Below are 20,817 nucleotides of genomic sequence, written 5' to 3'. Positions count from 1 at the left end.
CTCCAGATGAATCCACCAAGAGAGGGAGTTCCGAGTCCGAGCATCCATGGATATCAGCTGTGATAGGTCTGAATGATCACCGTTCCACTGTCTCAACATGCACAATTGAAGAGGTCTAAGATGGAACTTGGCGAATGGGATGACATCTATGCTTGAAACCATGAGACCTATCACCTCCATACATTGAGCCACCGATGGGCTTGTGGAGGACTGAAGGGCAAGACAGTTGGACACAAGCTTCCTGCGTCGCTGATCTGTGAGAAATATCTTCATGGAGTCTTATCGTGCCCAGGAACGCCAACCTGTTGCTGGGAACCAGGGAAATCTTTCCTGAGTTGATCTTCCAACCGTGAGATTGGAGGAAAAGAAGAAGAGCCCTCGAATGATCCTCTGCCAGGCTGAGCGGCGGCGCCTGAACCAGGATGTCATCCAGGTACGGAGCCACCGTAATGCCCCTGGATCTGGCCACTGCAAGCATCGCCCCCAGAACCTTCATGAAGACTCTCAGGGCCGTCGCCAGATCAAACGGAAGGGCCACAAACTGGAAGTGTTGGTCCAGAAACGCAAACCTTAGGAACCTGAAGTGGTCCCTGTAAATTGGCACATGAAGATAAGCGTCCTTCAAGTCTACAGTTGTCATGAACTGTCCCTCTTGAACTAGGGGCAGAATAGATCTGACCGTTTCCATTTTGAACGATGGAACACTCAGAAACCTGTTTAAACACTTTAGGTCCAGAATCGGGCGGCACGTGCCCTCCTTCTTTAGAACCACAAAAAAGTTGGAATAGTACCCTAAACCCCTTTCTGCTAGGGGTACTGGTACAATAAACCCCGAGAGAGGAGAGATCCCTCACACACTCTAGAAAGGCCTCTCTCTTCTCTGGTCTTGAAGACAGGTTTGACAGGAGGAAGCTGCCCTCGGGCAGATGGGATCTGCACCCTATCCTGTAACCCTGGGAGACAACTTCCAGAACCCAAGGGTCCTGAACGTCCTGCAAACATGCGCCTGAGAATAGAGATAATTTGCCCCCTATGTGATCCGGAGACCGGTCGGGGGCCTCTTGCTCTGCTTAGACTTGTTCCAAGATTGAGTCGGCTTCCAAGATCCCTTGGACTGGTCCGCTTTCGCGGTGGGTTGCTGGCGCTGGGCCTTGTCTGCACGAAAGGGACAAAAAGTAGATCCCTTAGGCTTAGCCTTCTTATTCTGTGGCAGGAAAGCGCCCTTGCCTCCTGTGACCGTGGATATGATCGAATACAATCCTGGACCGAACAGGATCTTTCCTTGAAACAGCAGGGACAACAGCCTCGATTTAGAGGTCATGTCCGCAGATCAAGATTTTAGCCACAGAGCCCTGCGCGCTAAAACAGAAAAACCTGACACCTTAGCATTCAGGCGAATAATTTGCATACTGGCATCACAGATGAAAGAATTGGCGACCCTCAGCGCCTTAATCTTCTCCTGTATCTTGTCGATGGGGGTCTCCCCCTCGACAATTTCACACAGGGATTCACACCAATATGTCGCAGTTCCAGCGCAACGGCCGCTGCTGGCTGAAAAACAAACCCTGTGTGCTGAAACATCTTTCTCAACATGTTTTCTAGCTTTTTATCCATGGGCTCTTTAAATGACAATTTATCCTCTAGGGGAATAGTCGTCCGCTTTGCGAGCGTAGAGATAGCCCCATCCACCTTAGGGATGGTCCCCCACAGCTCAAGCTGAGAGTCCGGAACGGGGAACAGTTTTTTAAAAGAAGAAGAGGAAAAGGACGAACCTATTCGCCCCTATTCATTCTTAATAATATTTGCCATCTTAACAGGAACCGGGAAAGTCTGAGGTACTACCCTGTACTCGTATACCTTGTCAAACTTAGTAATCGCAGGTTCCTCCGGTATCTTAGCTTCCGGAACCTCCAGAGTAGCAAGCACCCGCCACAGCAGAAAGCGCAAATTCTCCATCCTAAACCTATAACCAGGCTCCTCCGCAGCCGGAGGTTTAGATGACGCAGACTCTGACCCAGAAGGGGCCTCCTCCGAAGAGTCGGAGTGGGCCTCGTCATCGTATAGAGCCTCTGGATCTTCCATTGGCGTAGACAAACCCTGTGCCGGGGACGCCATGATACACCCTACGCTTGCGCTTAGCAGAACGTGGTAAGGCATGGATCACCTTCGAAACCGCCATTTCTAGTTGGTCTGCAAAGTCTGACGGCCAATGAATCTCTCGCGAAGGAGATGAGTGTAGGGAACGCACCTCACGGGACAAAGAACCCTCAGAGGTGGACGGCTCAGTAGTACTAGACATCCGTTTACATTTAGATGATGTAACTTAACCTGAAAGTTCCACACATTGCCAGGGCTTCATCTCGCACATAATGCAGCAATGACACAATAAACAATATCATGTATAAACCCCCCCTGTTCAATAATCCCCCCTCCAGGAATATTAACCCTCAATTCTGTATAGATAAGGAGGCGCCACACTGTGACCCTGTCTTCTATGTTATCATTAGTAATAAAAAATTAAACGATCTTACCAGAATCTAAGCTGAGGAACAGTAACACAGCCCTTCAAGTGTGACAGGTTAGTAACCTCGCTCCTGACATGGACTTGAGTGTAGAAAGCAGCCAGCGAAACTCGTCAACGCTGATTGCTTGTGGAGCTGTCAGGATGGTTTTGCAGAAAGACTCTCCCGGCATCTCCGGACTCAAACTTTCGCCCAGGCTCTCACTGAGAGGCTGACAGGGTTACTTAAAACTCCAGTCCCAATGCGAAGAGTACTACCCTCCATAAGAGACTACTCAGAAACTCTGGCACTTCTCTGCCATCCTCCTGTGTTGAAAGGCAAAGAATGACTGGGGGATGAGGGAAGTGGGGGAGGTATTGAGGGAAGTGGGGGATGTATTTAAGCCTTTGGCTGGGGTGTCTTTGCCTCCTCCTGGTGGCCAGGTTCTTAATTCCCAATAGTAATGAAGGAAGCCGTAGACTCTCCTCCCCTTTAGATGGAAATTAACAGTTCTTTCTATGCACATGGTATATATAGTTAAAAGGACAGTCTACTCCAAATGTTTTACTGTTTAAAAAGATAGATAACGTCTTTACTACCCATTCCCCAGCTTTGCACAACCAACATTGTTATATTTATATACTTTATAACCTTTAAACCTCTAAATGTCTGCCTGTTTCTAAGCCTCTGCCTGCTGCCTTTATCTCAGGGAATTTTTATAGCTTTTCACAGCAAGACACTGTTAGTTCCTGTAAGCCATATAGATAACATTGTGCTCATTCTCATTGAGTTATTCATGAGTCAGCACTAATTAGCTAAAATGCAAGTCTATAAATAGCACTGAAATAAGAGGGCAGTCTGCAGAGGCTTAGATACAATTTTATCACAGTGGTAAAAAGTATATTAATATAAATGTTGGTTATGCAAAACTGCGGAATGAGTAATAAAGGGATTATCTATCTTTTTAAACAATAACATTTTTGGAGTAGACTGTCCCTTTAAAACCTTGACAGATCTAAAGAGGATACTACTAGCCAGTACCTGAAGGTTTTTCTTTTTAGGTAAATTCCAAGTCAAGGAATATGAAATGCAATCTTGCTATTCTATGGGCCATTTTCTAGCAAAAGTGCATATCTGATGTTTAGAAAAGTTAATTTATATATATATATATATATATATATATATATATATATATATTTATTGTCATCATGTTAACTGGCGTATTAAAGCTATAGGACAAAACATTCATACAAACATAATTTCATATCTGAGATTATGGTCAAATATTATTACATGGATGTGGCAAAACAAAATTAGGCTTAATTGTTAAAAGATAAACCCTTTTAGTAATCACGTTTTTAAACTTATTTTGACAAAATAGAAAAAGTTCACCGTCTGCCATTTCAATACCCACAGGCTCACAGGGATGGATGCTATATCCTGTAGTGAAGGTATATAGAACGATCCCTATATTCTGCATACCTGGTTTCTTCATCTCTTCAGAGAAGTACGGATCATTGAAATCCACATCAGAAGGAAGATCTTCCTCTTCATCCACATCTTCCTCTACGTTACCCTGCAATACATAGCAATACTAGCTGAATCAAGCATATCTGATAAACATGTAGGAAAATATTTCAGAGTTTTCAAATCTGTGACTTGGAAATCACACACAGTTTTTTAAACGAACACAGTAGAATCTCTAATTGAAGAGGAACTGTTAGGCACTGAGGGAATAGAAGGGAAAATAAGACTTCTGACGTGCCTGTATATGCATGTTTAAAAATAATTTACATAGAGACATTAAAGGGACTGATGCATTCAAAGAAAAGATTAGTCCAAGAAAAACATGTAGATGTATTTTATTTAAATGTTTCATTAGCTGTTTAGGGACAAAAAAGTGTAAAATTTTAGTGTCTACAAAACAATGGGAGTTTCCATGTTGTAACTTAGGTTACCTTCTCTGCTGTGGCCAAATAGGGTCAGTTATACATAGATTACTAGAGTGTGCAGTCAATGGCTGTGTGGAATATAGCAGTGTTCTGCACTTCTATTTCTAACAGGAACTGAAAAGTTTACAATTTCAGAATGAAATTACAGGAAAAAGGGACAAAATAAATAATGAAAGTATACTGCAGAGTTTTTTTTATATATATATATACTATTTATCATTTTATATAACCATCTCAAAGCATTTAATGTCCCTTTATAAAGGGTATTTAACATGTATAACAATTTTTTAAAACAAATTTCCTGCCCTTCATAAGGTGTGACTCCATTAGTAGATTTGTCCTTATCAACTAATTAACAATCAAAAAAGATTTTTTTTTTCTTAATGTTTCTTTAAGCATTTATTATGTTTTTTGCAAACTGTTAAAGGGACATAAAACCCAAAAATTTTGTTTCATAATTCAGATAGAGAATACAATTTTAAGAAACTTTCCAATTTACTTCTATTATCAAATTTTCTTAGTTTTCTTGGTATCCTTTGTTGAAAAGCAGAAAGATAAGTTCAGAAATATGCATTTGTCTACAGTACTATATCTCTACGTCCCACTCCTGCCTCCAAGACTTCTCACGTGCTGCTCCTGTCCTCTAGAACGATCTACCCCGCTCCATAAGAATGCCTCCAACCTTGTATAGCTTCAGACTCTCCTTGAAAACCCACCTATTCAAAGAGGCTGCAACTATAATCCATGTAACAAGCTACCCCAATTCTTATGTTTTTGCACCCTCAGCCTGTAGACTGTGAGCTCTCCGGAGAAGGGCCCTCTTCCTCCTGTACTAGATTGGTTTAGTTTGTTATTTATTGTATTTTATCACAAATCCTTGTCATTGTATACCCCTATCTTTGTACCCAGGAATTGTGCGGTGCTATACAAATAAATGATAATAATAATAATAATAATAATAATAATAATAATAATAATAATAATAATAATATATGGCAGCAGTTTTGAAAGAATGTTATACATTAGCAAGAGCACTGGATGGCAGCACTATTTTCCTGTTAAGTAGTGCTCTAAACATGCACATGCTACCTATTTAGATAACTCTTCAACAAAGAATAATATGAGAATAATGGTGCCGATCATTGGTGGGTGGGAGCCCTATCGCTGGAAGATATCCGGTGAAGAGGGGGGCGAGATCGTACATGGTGGTGCCGGGAGCGTGCACAGGGTGGGAGCGCGTATGCGGGTGGGTGGGAAAGCTACACTATGGAAATTAAAGTGTAAAGGAAAGGAGGGAGAGGGGGGGATAAATGTTGTCCAAGGGATCTGGGAGGGGGTGGGGGTTAGGTTATTGAGGGGGGGCAGCTACACTACAGAAAAACATAAATTATGCTTACCAGATCATTTCCTTTCCTTCTGTATGAGAAGAGTCCACAGCTTCATTCATTACTTGTGGGAATACAGAACCTGGCCACCAGGAGGAGGCAAAGTCACCCCAGCCAAAGGCTTAAATACCTCCTCCACTTCCCTCATATCCCAGTCATTCTGCCAAGGGAACAAGGAACAGTAGGAGAAATATCAGGGTATAAAGGGTGCCAGAAGAAGAAACAAAAATTTAGGTCCGCCCAACGGAGAAAAACGTGCGGGGCCGTGGACTCTCCTCATACAGAAGGAAAGGAAATTATCTGGTAAGCATAATTTATGTTTTCCTTCTTAATAAGAGGAGAGTCCACAGCTGAATTCATTACTTGTGGGAAACATATGCCCAAGCTCTAGAGGACACTGAATGAAAACGAGAGGGTAAAAGAGAGGCGGACCCTTATTCTGAGGGCACCACAGCCTGCAAAACCTTTCTCCCAAAAGCTGCTTCAGCCAAAGCAAAAACGTCAAATTTGTAAAATTTTGAAAAGGTATGTAAGGAGGACCAGGTAGCCGCCCTACAAATCTGCTCCATAGAGGCCTCATTCTTAAAGGTTCAGGATGAAGCCACAGCTTTAGTTGAATGAGCCGTAATTCTCTGAGGAGGCTTATGTCCCGATGTTTAATATGCCAAGCGAATAATACTCCTCAACCAAAAAGATAAGGAAGTGGAAGAGGACTTCTGCCCTCTACTCTTCCCAGAATAGACAACAAACAAGGAAGAAGTCTGTCTAAAATCCTTTATAGCTTGAAGATAAGATTTCAACGCCCGAACCACATCCAAATTATGAAGTAACCGTTCCTTTGGTCAAGAAGGATTAGGACACAATTAAGGATCCACAATCTCCTGATTGATGTTACGATCAGAAGCGACTTTAGGAAGAAACCCCAACCCAGTACGAAGAACAGCCTTATCAGCATGAAAAACTATGTAAGGAGGCTCACATTGCAAGGCTGCCATCTCAGAGACTCTGCCTGCCGAAGCAATAGCCAGTAGAAAAAGAACCTTCCAAGACAGTAATTTAATGTCAATCGAATGCATAGGCTCAAACAGAGCCCTCTGCAAAACTTTAAAAACTAGATTTAAACTCCAAGGAGGAGCGGTAGGTCTAAACATTCTGATTCTAGATAGAGCATGAACAAAAGACTGTACATCAGGAAGCTCAGCGAGCCTCTTGTGCAATAACACCGATAGAGACGAAATCTGTCCCTTTAGGGAACTCGCAGAAAGGCCCTTCTCCACACCATCCTGGAGAAAGGAAAGAATCCTGGAAAACTTGACCTTATGCCAGGGGAATCCATGCTCTTTACACCAGAATAAGTAGGTCCTCCACACCTTATCATAGATTCGACGAGTGACCGAATTTCGAACTTGAATGAGAGTATCAATCACTCTCTCTGAAAAACCTCTCTTGGCTAGGGAGCCTCAGAGAATCTAGATTTTGATGGATAAAAGGACCCTGTTTTAGCAGATCCCTGCAACAAGGTAACCTCAGGATGGAGAGAACATTCCCCCGGATGAAAGGATTGTCTGCTGAGAAAATCTGCTTCCCAGTTGTCCACACCTGGAATGTGGATCGCTGACAGAGAGCAGTTGTGGGCCTCCGCCATTTCCAGAATTCAAGATACTTCCCTCATTGCTAGGGAGCTCCTCTTTCCCCCCCGATAGTTGATGTAAGCCACTGAGCTTATGTTGTCTGATTGGAATCTGATAAACTGGGACGAACCCAGAAGAGGCCAAGCCTTCAGAGCATTGAAGATCGCTCGAAGTTCCAAAATGTTGATCGGGAGGAGAGATTCCTCTCGAGTCCACAGACCCTGTGCCATCCTAGCACCCCAAACAGCTCCCCATCCTGATAGACTTGCATCCGTAGTCACAATCTCCCAGGATGGTCTCAAGAAGGATGTCCCTTGAAACAGGTGATCTGGACAGTGCCACCAAGAGAGCGATTCTCTCGACTGGTTGTCCATAGAAATCTGTTGTTACAGATCCTAGTGGTCACCGTTCCACTGGCTCAGCATGCACAGCTGAAGAGGTCTGAGATGAAACCTGGCGAATGGAATGATGTCTATGCTGGACACCATAAGTTCAATTACCTCCATACACTGGACCACAGAGGGCCTTAAGGAGGTCTGCAGGGCAAGACAATTGGAAGCTAGCTTGTAACGTCTCTGGTCTGTAAGAAATATCCTCATGGATATGGAATCTATTATCGTACCCAGGAATTCCACCCTGGTACTGGGAACAAGAGAACTCTTTTCTAAGTTTATCTTCCATGCATGAGATTGAAGAAGAAATAGAAGAGCTTTTGAATGGTCCTCTGCCAGCCGACAGGATGGTGCATGAACCAGGATGTCGTCTAAATATGGCGCCACTGCTATCCCTCTGGTTCTTGCCACTGCAAGCAGAGCCCCCAGAACCTTCGTAAAGACTTTGGGGCAGTAGCTAGACCAAATGGAAGTGCAACAAACTAGAAGTGCTGGTCCAGGAACGCGAATCTCAGGAAATTTAAGTGTTCCTTGTGGATTGGAACGTGAAGTTAAGCATCCTTCAAGTCTATCGTAGTCATGAACTGTCCTTCCTGAACTAAGGGCAGAATGGACCTTATCGTCTCCATCTTGAACGATGGGACTGATAGGAACTTGTTTCAACTAGGTCCAGAATCATGCGAAAAGTTCCCTCCTTCTTTGGGACCACAAAAAGGTTTGAGTAGTATCCCAGACCTCTTTCTGCTAGAGGCACTGGTACAATTACTCCCAGGGAGGAGAGATCCCTCACACACCCTAGAAAGGCCTCTCATTTTTCTGGCCTTGAAGACAGGTTTTACAAGAGGAATCTGCCTCTGAGTAGATGAGATCTGAAACCTATCCTGTACCCCTGAGCAATGACCTCCAGGACCCAAGGGTCTTGCACGTCCCCCAGCTAAGACTCCAAAAAAAAAGAGATAGTGTGCCCCCACAGAGTCCAATGACGGATCGGGGGCCTCCCCATCATGCTGACTTTGACTCGGTGGGCTTCTTGTTCTGCTTGGATTTATTCCAAGACTGAGACGGTCTCCAAGATTCCTTGGGCTGATCATGCTTCATGAAGGGCTGCTGCTGTTGGGGTTTATCCGAACGAAGGCACGAAAATTAGGACCTTGTCCCTTAGGTTTGTTCCTGCGGTAAAAAGGCACCCTTGCCTCCAGTAACCATGGATATGATTGAGTCCAGGCCTGGACCAAAAAGACTCTTCCCCTTAAATGGCAGGGAAAAAAAATCTAGATTTTGAAGTCATGTCCGCAGACCAAGACTCCAGCCAGAGTGCCCTACGTGCTAGTACTGAAAAACCTGATGCCTTGGCGTTAAGGCGAATAATCTGCATATTTGCATCACAAATAAAAGAATTAGCCACTCTCAAGGCCTTAATTCTTTCCTGGATCATGTCAAGGGGACCCTCCACCTCGATCAAATCAGCAACCGCTGCTGCCAGTTAAATAAATATCCTGTGTGCTGAAACATCTTTCTCAACAGAGTTTCTAGCTTCTTATCCATTGGCTCTTTGAACGAGGAACTATACTCAAGCGGGATAGTAGTGCGTTTAGCAAGCGTGGAGATAGCGCCATCCACCTTAGGGACAGAACCCCACAACTCTAATTGAGAGTCCGGAACCGGGAATAATTTCTTAAAGGAGGAAGGGGAAAGGTAGACCTGAGTCTTTCTCATTCATTCTTAATAATATTTGCCATCTTTACGGGAACCGGGTAAGTCTGTGGTACAACCCTGTCCTTGTAGACCTTATCTAGTTTAGGAATACAAGGTTCCTCAGGTAATCTTGGCTCCGGAACCTCTAAAGTAGCCAAAACGTCCTTTAACAGAAAGCGTAAGTGTTCAATCCTAAAACTAAAGTCTGGTTCCTCCGCAGCTGGAGGCTTAGAGAAAGCAGATTCCGACCCAGAAAGAGCATCCTCTGAAGTATCAGAGGCGTCTTCATCATCGGATAGTCTTGTTTTAGATAAATCCAATAAGTTAGTAGATAACCCCTGGGAAGGATAGCAATATTTGACCTTTCGTTTGCGCTTAGCTGGGCGAGGTAAAGCACTGAAGGCCGCAGACACTGCTGTTTGTAGCTGTTCAGTGAAGTGTGACGGAAAAAGGGCCCCTCCAGGAGGAGGATTAGCAGTGCAATGGGAAACTGCATGTGCAATAGGAGATTGACAGCAGGGAACACATCTCATGGGCTGGAGACTCCTCAGAGGTAGACAGCTCAGTGGTACTAAACATATTCGTTTTCTTAGATAAAATTACTTTATCAAGGTATATGGAACATAATTGAGCAGCCTCCTCACAATATAGACATGTATTAGATTTAGGTAAAGAGGGAGTACCCTCCAACGTATCAGAGTCCTCCATAGCTTGCGTTTGTAAGATGGACTATAGAAACAGATAAATGGCACCTTTATACCCTCAATGGCTGGGGCACTCACCACCTCCTATGACCCAGGCCCCACAGAGAAACCGCTTTGTCTCCAGTAAACCGCACAGTCAGGAAAAGAGGAAATCAGTGTGACCACACCCGGTCACGTTGTGCGCCATGCAGGACCGCCCCTGCTACAGGAAAAAGCGCGCCAAACTTTAAAGGTTGCGCAGCTAACCCAAAACGAAAGTAAAAACCTGTACGTTCCAACATCTGCCTGAGCCTCATCTCACACATGTCGCAGCATAAAACATAATAAAGTAAATTATGCGAGAAATCCCCCCTGTTCAATAACCCCCTTCCGGAGATATTAACCCTTGAGTCCATAGAGATAAAAGGAGTCACACTGTGACCCTGTCTTCTTGCGTTATCATATGTGTATAAAAATGAAACAATCTTACCGGAATCTTTGCCGTGGAACAGGTACCGCTCCTGACATGGACTTGAGTAATAGAAGCAGGCAGTAAAACTCGTCAACACTGATTGCTTAGGAGCTGTTAATACGAGTCTGGATGGGTTCACAGACTCTCCCTGCATCTCCAGACCCTATCATTCGTCAATGCTCTCACTGAGAGGCTGACAAGACTACTTAAAACTCCAGTCCCATTCTGAAGAGTACTACCCTCCATAAGGAACTACTCCGTATCTTCTGACACTTCTCTGCCAACCTCCTGTGATGAAAGGCAAAGAATGACTGGGATATGAGGGAAGTGGGGGTGGTATTTAAGCCTGTGGTTGGGGTATCTTTGCCTCCTCCTGGTGGCCAGGTTCTGTATTCCCACAAGTAATGAATGAATCTATGGACTCTCCTCATATTAAGAGGTTAATTAAAAAAGACAATTTTATGGCAAACTGGGTACTGACAGACAGCTGCCAGTACCCAAGATGGCGGCAAATACGTAGAGGGGGGAGGGTTAGAGAGCTGTTTGGGGGGGAACAGGGAGGTTGGGGGCTAAGGGGGGATCCTACACTGCATTATATTTAAAAAAAAACAAACAAAAAAACTTTTATTTTAGTACTGGCAGACTTTCTGCCAGTACTTACGATGGCGGGGACAATTGTGGGGTGGGGGAGGGAAGAGAGCTGTTTGAGAGGGGTCAGGGAGGGATCAGGGGGTAGGATGTGTCAGGTGGGAGGCTGATCTCTACACTTAAGCTAAAATGAACCCTACAAGCTCCGTACAAGCTACCTAATTAACCCCTTCACTGCATTTAGCGGCCTTCTAATTACCAAAAAGCAATGCCAAAGCCATATATGTCTGCTATTTCTGAACAAAGGGGATCCCAGAAAAGTATTTACAACCATGTGTGCAATAATTGCACAAGCTGTGTGTAAATAATTTCAGTGAGAAACCTAAAGTTTGTGAAAAAGTGAACAATTTTTTTTTATTCGATCGCATTTGGCGGTGAAATGGTGGCATGAAATATACCAAAATGGGCCTAGATCAATATTTTGGGTTGTCTACTACACTACAGCTAAAATTAACCCTACAAGCTCCCTAATTAACCCCTTCAGTGCTGGGCATAATAGACGTGTGGTGCTCAGCGACATTTAGCGGCCTTCTAATTACCAAAAAAGCAATGCCAAAGCCATATATGTCTGCTATTTCTAAACAAAGGGGATCCCAGAGAAGCATTTACAAACATTTGTGCCATAATTGCACAAGCTGTTTGTAAATAATTTCAGTGAAAAACAGTTTGTGAAAAATTATGTGAAAAAGTGAACTTTTTTTTTAATTGATCGCATTTGGCGGTGAAATGGTGGCATGAAATATACCAAAATGGGCCTTGATCAATACTTTGGATTGTCTACTAAAACAAAATATATACATGTGAAGGGTCATTCAGGGATTCCTGACAGATATCAGTGTTACAATGTAACTATTGCTAATTTTGAGGGGAAAAAAATGGTTTGGAAATAGCAAAGTGCTACATGTACTTATTGCCCTATAACTTGCAAAAAAAGCAAAGAACATGTAAACATTGGGCATTTCTAAACTCAGGACAAAATTTAGAAACTATTAATCATGGGTGTTTTTTGGTGGTTGTAGATGTGTAACAGATTTGGGGGAGTCAAAGTTAGAAAAAGTGTGTTTTTTTCAATTTTTTCATCATGTTTTATAATTTTGATTATAGTAAATGATTAGATATGATGAAAATAATGGTATCTTCAGAAAGTCAATTTAAAGGGACACTCAATCAAAATTAAACTTTCATTATTCAGATAAAGCATGTCATTTTAAACAACTTTCCAATTTACTTCCATTAACAAAATGTGCACAGTCTTTTTATAGTTAAACTTTTTTTTAGTCACCAGCTCCTACTGATCATGTGCAAGAATAAGTGTGTATGCATTTGTAACTGGCTGCTAGCTGTCACATGGTACAGGGGGAGTGAAAAAAGACATAACTTAAAATTGTCAGAAAAAAAATCTACTACTCATTTGAAGTTCAGACTAAGGGCTCCATGTACGAAGCAGCGAAAGCTGCTCCGGAGCCTTTGCGGGGCAGGTTTGCATATGCGAGCCTGCTTCCCGCAATGTAAGAAGCAGCGGTCATTAGACCGCTGCTTCCTACGCCACCTCTTAGGTGGCGAAGCAAAATCACAGAGAGCTCGCTCGCTCTCTGTGATTGACAGCCCCTTCAGTCGCGTGATTGGTCGCGCGACTGAAGGGGCGGGCATTTCACACTCCGCTGAGTGTGTAATGATACATACGGGCAAGCGGATCAATAGATCCGCTGCCCATGTGTAGCGGAGGCGGGCGGACAGCTTTGCGAGTTAAGAAGCTGTCCGCCCGCCTCTTAGTACATGGAGCCCTAAGTGCTATTGCATTGTCTTGTTATCTTGCATTTGTTGATTATGCAAATCTACTGTGTTGACTGGTCCTTTAATGGCGAGAAAAACAGTATATAATATGTGTGGGTACAGTAAATGAGTAAGAGGAAAATTATAACTAAACACAAACACAGCAGAAATGTAAAAATAGTCCTGGTCCCAAATGGTCTGGTCACTAAAGGGTTAAACATACTTTGTGATAGATTTAAAGGCTAGAAATATTACATTTAAACACAATTTCAATATTATCTGACAAACTGGTTTTACTGTCTACAACCAACAAAGAATTGTATAGGTGTGATGAGGGCATTACTGATATACAGAAACCATAACTGATCTGAACAAAGAAGAACAGGCAACTGTAGGACAATGTTTATGTGCTGCTGGATAGCTAGTAAGTTTACAAGACTGTAAAGCTTTAAAATGTTCTTTTATTTTTAAAGAGACGTAAAAATACAAAATGAAAAAGCTCTAGTATGTAAGACCATTTATTATTGCACTGCTGCTTGTACAGGACTATGAGTTTAACCTTTGCAAAGGAATTAAATGTAAAATCTGGTGAGCCAAGGGAAGGAGGCATATGTGTATAGTCACCAGCTAGCTTTCAGAAGTGCATTTCTGCTGCTGTGAATATGAATGCATAACAAAGGATACCAAGAGTGAATATCATGAGAGAAAGTGTCTTAAATTGACACGCTCTTAATCGTAAAAGTTTAATTTTGACTTTCATGTCTCTCTTTAAAATGATGGTAAACTCTCCTCTTTATAAAATCAGATCCGGAAGGTGGAGTTTAAACGGACACTGAACCCAATTTTTTTTCTTTTGTGATTCAGATAGAGCATGCAATTTTAAGCAACTTTCTAATTTACTCCTATTATGAATTTTTTTTCATTCTCTTGTTATCTGTATTTGAAATGCAAGAAACATAATTTATGTAAGAACTTACCTGATAAATTCATTTCTTTCATATTAGCAAGAGTCCATGAGCTAGTGACGTATGGGATATACATTCCTACCAGGAGGGGCAAAGTTTCCCAAACCTTAAAATGCCTATAAATACACCCCTCACCACACCCACAATTCAGTTTAACGAATAGCCAAGAAGTGGGGTGATAAGAAAAAAGTGTGAAAGCATATAAAATAAGGAATTGGAATAATTGTGCTTTATACAAAAAAATCAAAACCACCATAAAAAAGGGCGGGCCTCATGGACTCTTGCTAATATGAAAGAAATGAATTTATCAGGTAAGTTCTTACATAAATTATGTTTTCTTTCATGTAATTAGCAAGAGTCCATGAGCTAGTGACGTATGGGATAATGATTACCCAAGATGTGGATCTGTCCACACAAGAGTCACTAGAGAGGGAGGGATAAAATAAAGACAGCCAATTCCTGCTGAAAATAATCCACACCCAGAATAAAATTTTTAATGAAAAAACATAAGCAGAAGATTCAAACTGAAACCACTGCCTGAAGTAGGTTTCTACCAAAAACTGCTTCAGAAGAAGAAAACACATCAAAATGGTAGAATTTAGTAAAAGTATGCAAAGAGGACCAAGTTGCTATTTTACAAATCTGATCAACCGAAGCTTCATTCTTAAACGCCCAGGAAGTAGAAACTAACCTAGTAGAATGAGCTGTAATCCTCTGAGGCGGAGTGTTACCCGACTCAACATAGGCATGATGAAATAAAGATTTCAACCAAGATGCCAAAGAAATGGCAGAAGCTTTCTGGTCTTTTCTAGAACCGGAAAAGATGACAAATAGACTAGAAGTCTTTCGGAAAGACTTAATAGCTTCAACATAATATTACAAAGCTCTAACAGCATCCAAAGAATGCAATGATTTCTCCTTAGAATTCATAGGATTAGGACATAATGAAGGAACCACAATTTCCCTACTAATGTTGTAAGAATTCACAACCTTAGGTAAAAAATTCAAAAGAAGTTCGCAGCACCGCCTTATCCTGATGCAAAATCAGAAAAGGAGACTCACAAAAAAAGAGTAGATAATTCAGAGACTCTTCTGGCAGAAGAGATGGCCAAAAGAAACAAAACTTTCCAAGAAAGTAATATAATGACCAAAGAATGCATGGGTTCAAAAGGAGGAGCTTGAAGAGCCCCCAGAACCAAATTCAAACTCCAAGGAGGAGAAATTGACTTAATGACAGGTTTTATACGAACCAAAGCATGTACAAAACAATGAATATCAGGAAGATTAGCAATCCTTCTGTGAAAAAGAACAGAAAGAGCAGAGATTTGTCTTTCAAGAAACTTGCGGACAAACCTTTATCTAAACCATCCTGAAGAAATATAAGTCTCCCAGACTCTATAATATATCTCTCTAGATACAGATTTACGAGCCTGTCACATAGTATCAATCACAGGGTCAGAGAAACCTCTTTGACCAAGAATCAAGCGTTCAAACTCCACACCTTAAAATTAAGGTTTTGAGATCCTGATGGAAAAAAGAACCTTGAGACAGAAAGACTGGTCTTAACGGAAGAGTCCACAGCTGGCAAGAGGCCATCCGGACAAGATCCGCATACCAAAACCTGTGAGGCCATGCTGGAGCTACCAGCAGGACAAACGAGCATTCCTTTAGAATATTGGAGAATACCCTTGGAAGAAAAACTAGAGGCGGAAAGATATAGGCAGGATGACACTTGTAAGGAAGAGATAATGCATCCACTGCCTCCGCCCGAGGATCCCTGGATCCGGACAGATACCAGGGAAGTTTCTTGTTTAGATGAGAAGCCATCAGATCTATTTCTGGGAGTTCCCACATTTGAACAATCTGAGGAAATACCTCTGGGTGAAGACCATTCGCCCAGGTGCACCGCTTGGCGACTGAGATAATTCGCTTTCCAATTGTCCATACCTGGGATATGAACCGCAGAGATTAGACAGGAGCTGGATTCCGCCCAAACCAAAATTCGAGATACTTCTTTCATAGCCAGAGGACTGTGAGTCCCTCCTTGATGATTGATGTATGCCACAGATGTGACATTGTCTATCTGAAAACAAATGAACAACTCTCTCTTCAGAAGAGGCCAAGACTGAAGAGCTCTGAAATTGCACGGAGTTCCAAAATATTGATCGGAAATCTCACCTCCTGAGATTCCCAAACCCCTTGTGCCGTCAGATACCCCCACACAGCTCCCCAACCTGTAAGACTTGCATCTGTAGAGATTATAGTCCAGGTCGGAAGAACAAAGAAGCCCCCTGAACTAAACGATGGTGATCTGTCCACCATGTCAGAGAGTGTCGTATAATCGGTTTAAAGATATTAAGTGAGATATCTTTGAGTAATCCCTGCACCATTGGTTCAGCATACAGAGCTGAAGAGGTCGCATGTGAAAACGAGCAAAGGAGATCGCATCTGATGCGGCAGTCCTAAGACCTAAAATTTCTATGCATAAGGCTACCAAAGGGAATGATTGTGACTGAAGGTTTTGACAAGCTGAAATCAATGTTAAACTTCTCTTGTCTGACAAGGACAGAGTCATAGACACTGAATCTATTCTAGAAACCTAAAAAGGTTACCCTTGTCTGAGGAATCAATGAACTGATTGGTAAATTGATCCTCCAACCATGAACTTGAAGAAACAACACAAGTCGATTCGTATGAGATTCTTCGAAAATGAGAAGACTGAACAAGTACCCAGATATCGTCCAATAAGGAAATACCAAAACCCTGTTCTCTGATTACAGAAAGAAGGGCACCGAGAACCTTTGAAAAAAATTCTTGGAACTGAGGCTAGGCCAAACGGTAGAGCCACAAAACTGGTAATGCTTGTCTAAAAGAGAATCTCAGACACTAAAAGTGATCTGGATGAATCGGAATATGCAGATACACATCCTGTAAATCTATTGTAGACATATAATGCCCTTGCTAAACAAAAGGCAGGACAGTCCTACAGAAACTGAATGTTGGTATCCTTACATAACGATTCAATATTGATAGATCCAGAACTGGTCTGAAGGAATTAACCTTCTTTGGTACAATGAAGAGATAAAATAAAACCCCAGCCCCTGTTCCAGAACTGGAACTGGCATAAATACTCCAGCCAACTCTAGATCTGAAACACATTTCAGAAATGCTGAGCCTTTGCTGTGTTAACTGGGACACAGGAAAGAAAAAAATCTCTTAGCAGGAGGCCTTAACTGAAGCCAATGCTGTACCTTTCTGAAACAATGTTCTGAAACCAGAAATTGAGAACGAAATTGATCAAAATTTCTTTGAAGAAAACGTAATCTGCCCCATACCAGCTGAGCTGGAATAAGGTCCGCACCTTCATGGGTACTTAGGAGCTGGCAATAGGTTTTCTATAAGGCTTGGATATATTCCAAACTGGAAATAGTTTCCAAACTGATACCGCTCCTGAGGATGAAGGACCAGGCTTTTGTTCCTTATTGTGAGGAAAGGAACGAAAATGATTATTAGACCTAAATTTACCTTAGATTTTTTATCCTTTGGTAAAAAAGTTCCCTTCCTTCCAGAAACAGTTGAAATAATAATTTATTACCCTGGAAAGAAAAGGAAAGCAAAGTTGACTTAGAAGACATATCAGCATTCCAAGTTTAATCCATAAAGCTTTTCTAGCTAAAATAGCTAGAGACATATACCTGACATCAACTCTAATGATATCAAAAGATGGTATCACAAATAAAATTATTAGCATGTTATAGAATAATAATAATGCTATAAAATTATGATCTGTTACTTGTTGCGCTAAAGCTTCTAACCAAAAAGTTGAAGCTGCAGCAACATCCGCTAAAAATATAGCAGGTCTAAGAAGATTACCTGAACATAAGTAAGCTTTTCTTAGAAAGGATTCAATTTTCCTATCTAAAGGATCCTTAAATGAATTACTATTTGCCGTAGGAATAGTAGCACATTTAGCAGGAGTAGAGACAGCCCCATAACCTTAGGGATTTTGTCCCAAAAAAACTCTAATCTGTCAGATGGCACAGGATATAATTGCTTAAACGTTTAGAAGGAGTAAAAGAATTACCCAAATTATTCCATTCCCTGGAAATTACTTCAGAAATAGCATCAGGGAGATTAAACACTTCTGGAATAACTACAGGAGATTTAAAAACCTTATTTAAACGTTTAGATTTAGTATCAAGAGGACCAGAATCCTCTATTTTTAATGCAATTAATACTTCTTTAAATAAAGAACGAATAAATTCCATCTTGAACAAATACAAAGATTTATCAGCATCAACCTCTGAGACAGAAACCTCTGAACCAGAAGAACCATGATCAGTATCAGAATGATGATGTTCATTTAAAAATTCATCAGAAAAAAAGAGAAGTTTTAAAAGACTTTTATGTAAACTAGAAGGAGAAATAACAGACATAGCCTTCTTAATGGTTTTAAAAAATAAAATCTCTTATGTTTATCAGGAACACTCTGAAAATTAGATGTTGACGGAACAGCAACAGGTAATGTAACAGTACTAAAGGAAATTTTATCTGCATTAATAAGTTTGTCATGACATGCAATACAAACAACAGCTGGAGAAACAGATACCAAAAATTAGAGCAGATACACTTAGCTTGGTAGCTCCAGCACTAGACAGCGATTTTCCTGTAGTATCTTCTGACTCAGATGCAACGTGAGACATCTTGCAATATGTAAGAGAAAAAACAACATATAAAGCAAAATTGATCAAATTCCTTAAATGACAGTTTCAGGAATGGGAAAAAAATGCCAAAGAACAAGCTTCTAGCAACCAGAAGCAATGAAAAAATAAGACTTAAATAATGTGGAGACAAAAGCGACGCCCTTATTTTTTAGCGCCAAATAAGACGCCCACATTATTTGGCGCCTAAATGCTTTTGGCGCCAAAAATGACGCCACATCCGGAACGCCGACATTTTTGGCGCAAAATAACGTCAAAAAATGACGCAACTTCCGGCGACACGTATGACGCCGGAAACGGAAAAGAATTTTTGCGCCAAAAAAGTCCGCGCCAAGAATGACGCAATAAAATGAAGCATTTTCAGCCCCCGCGAGCCTAACAGCCCACAGGAAAAAAAAAAAGAGTCAAATTTTTGAAGGTAAGAAAAAATTATTAATTCAAATGCATTATCCCAAATATGAAACTGACTGTCTGAAAAATAAGGAAAGTTGAACATTCTGAGTCAAGGCAAATAAATGTTTGAATACATATATTTAGAACTTTATAAACAAAGTGCCCAACCATAGCTTAGAGTGTCACAAAAAATAAGATTTACTTACCCCAGGACACTCATCTACATGTTTGTAGAAAGCCAAACCAGTACTGAAACGAGAATCAGCAGAGGTAATGGTATATATAAGAGTATATCGTCGATCTGAAAAGGGAGGTAAGAGATGAATCTCTACGACCGATAACAGAGAACCTATGAAATAGACCCCGTAGAAGGAGATCACTGCATTCAAATAGGCAATACTCTCCTCACATCCCTCTGACATTCACTGCACGCTGAGAGGAAAACCGGGCTCCAACTTGCTGCGGAGCGCATATCAACGTAGAATCTAGCACAAACTTACTTCACCACCTCCATCGGAGGCAAAGTTTGTAAAACTGAATTGTGGGTGTGGTGAGGGGTGTATTTATAGGCATTTTAAGGTTTGGGAAACTTTGCCCCTCCTGGTAGGAATGTATATCCCATACGTCACTAGCTCATGGACTCTTGCTAATTACATGAAAGAAATGTAAGTTAAGATGCCGGACCAATTTTGGTGAACAACCTCGGTTGTCCTTGCTGATTGGTGGATAAATTCATCCACCAATAAAAAAGTGCTGTCCATAGTTCTGAACCCCCCAAAAAACAGCTTAGATGCCTTCTTTTTCAAATAAATATAGCAAGAGAACAAAGAAAAAAATGCTAATAGGAGTAAATTAGAAAGTTGCTTAAAATTGCATTCTCTATCTGAATCACGAAAGAAAAAATTTGGGTTCAGTGTCCTTTTAATTCATCAGTTGCAATAAAGATGTGCTTTAACTTACTTTTTAATATAGATGTGACATTCATATACCCCACGCTCCACTGCCTGCTTCAAAAGTCAATTTTTCTGTGAGCTAACGGTTTGAATTGTTGTCCAATCAGCGCTCACCCCTTATGACACTTTTGTTGTAGCTATAGAACTTATTGGACAATTCAAACATTTAGCTCACAGACAGAATTTGAATTTCATATCTTTTTAAAAAAGTAAGTTATAGCGCATCTTCATTACAACTGATGAATTAAACTCAATCCAAAATATCATTAACGTTCCAGATCTGTTTTTATATATATTAAAAAAAAATTATGGAATGCAACATAATATGAAAAGTGTAAATGATAAAAGTCTAAAGATTGGTTAAAATCCTTAATCAATGCCTTGAAATTACCCAATTACCCAAATCATTCAAAATTATATAATTTAAATTGCTACAAAAATATTTTTAATATCAAATAAATCAGAATTACATTAAAATTAAAACATTTTGTGATAAGGGAAGATTACAGAATAAAACCATTTAAATAATTTAAGGCTTTTATTGCAACATATTTACTTGCTCTGGATCAATGCAAGAAAATTGTAAGATTCTGAGATATGTTCTAGGAGACAAATGAGCTTTTCAGAGGCCTCTCCAACATTCCAAAACAGAA

At 41.1% G+C, this 20,817-nt stretch overlaps 1 protein-coding gene across 1 annotated transcript in view; it reads right to left on the bottom strand.

Moving 5' to 3' along the window:
* Positions 1-20,817, bottom strand: part of ESF1 (ESF1 nucleolar pre-rRNA processing protein homolog) — a 149,856-nt gene that overhangs the window by 47,319 nt on the left and 81,720 nt on the right. Inside the window, 1 exon segment of the mRNA XM_053712665.1 lies at positions 3,984-4,077. Coding sequence (XP_053568640.1) covers positions 3,984-4,077 — 94 coding nt within the window.

The sequence above is a fragment of the Bombina bombina genome, chromosome 4 (assembly GCF_027579735.1).
Source record: "Bombina bombina isolate aBomBom1 chromosome 4, aBomBom1.pri, whole genome shotgun sequence".
Taxonomy (NCBI): domain Eukaryota; kingdom Metazoa; phylum Chordata; class Amphibia; order Anura; family Bombinatoridae; genus Bombina; species Bombina bombina.
The sequence above is the reverse complement of the archived record's forward strand: the minus strand, read 5'-3'. Positions and strand labels throughout refer to the sequence as shown.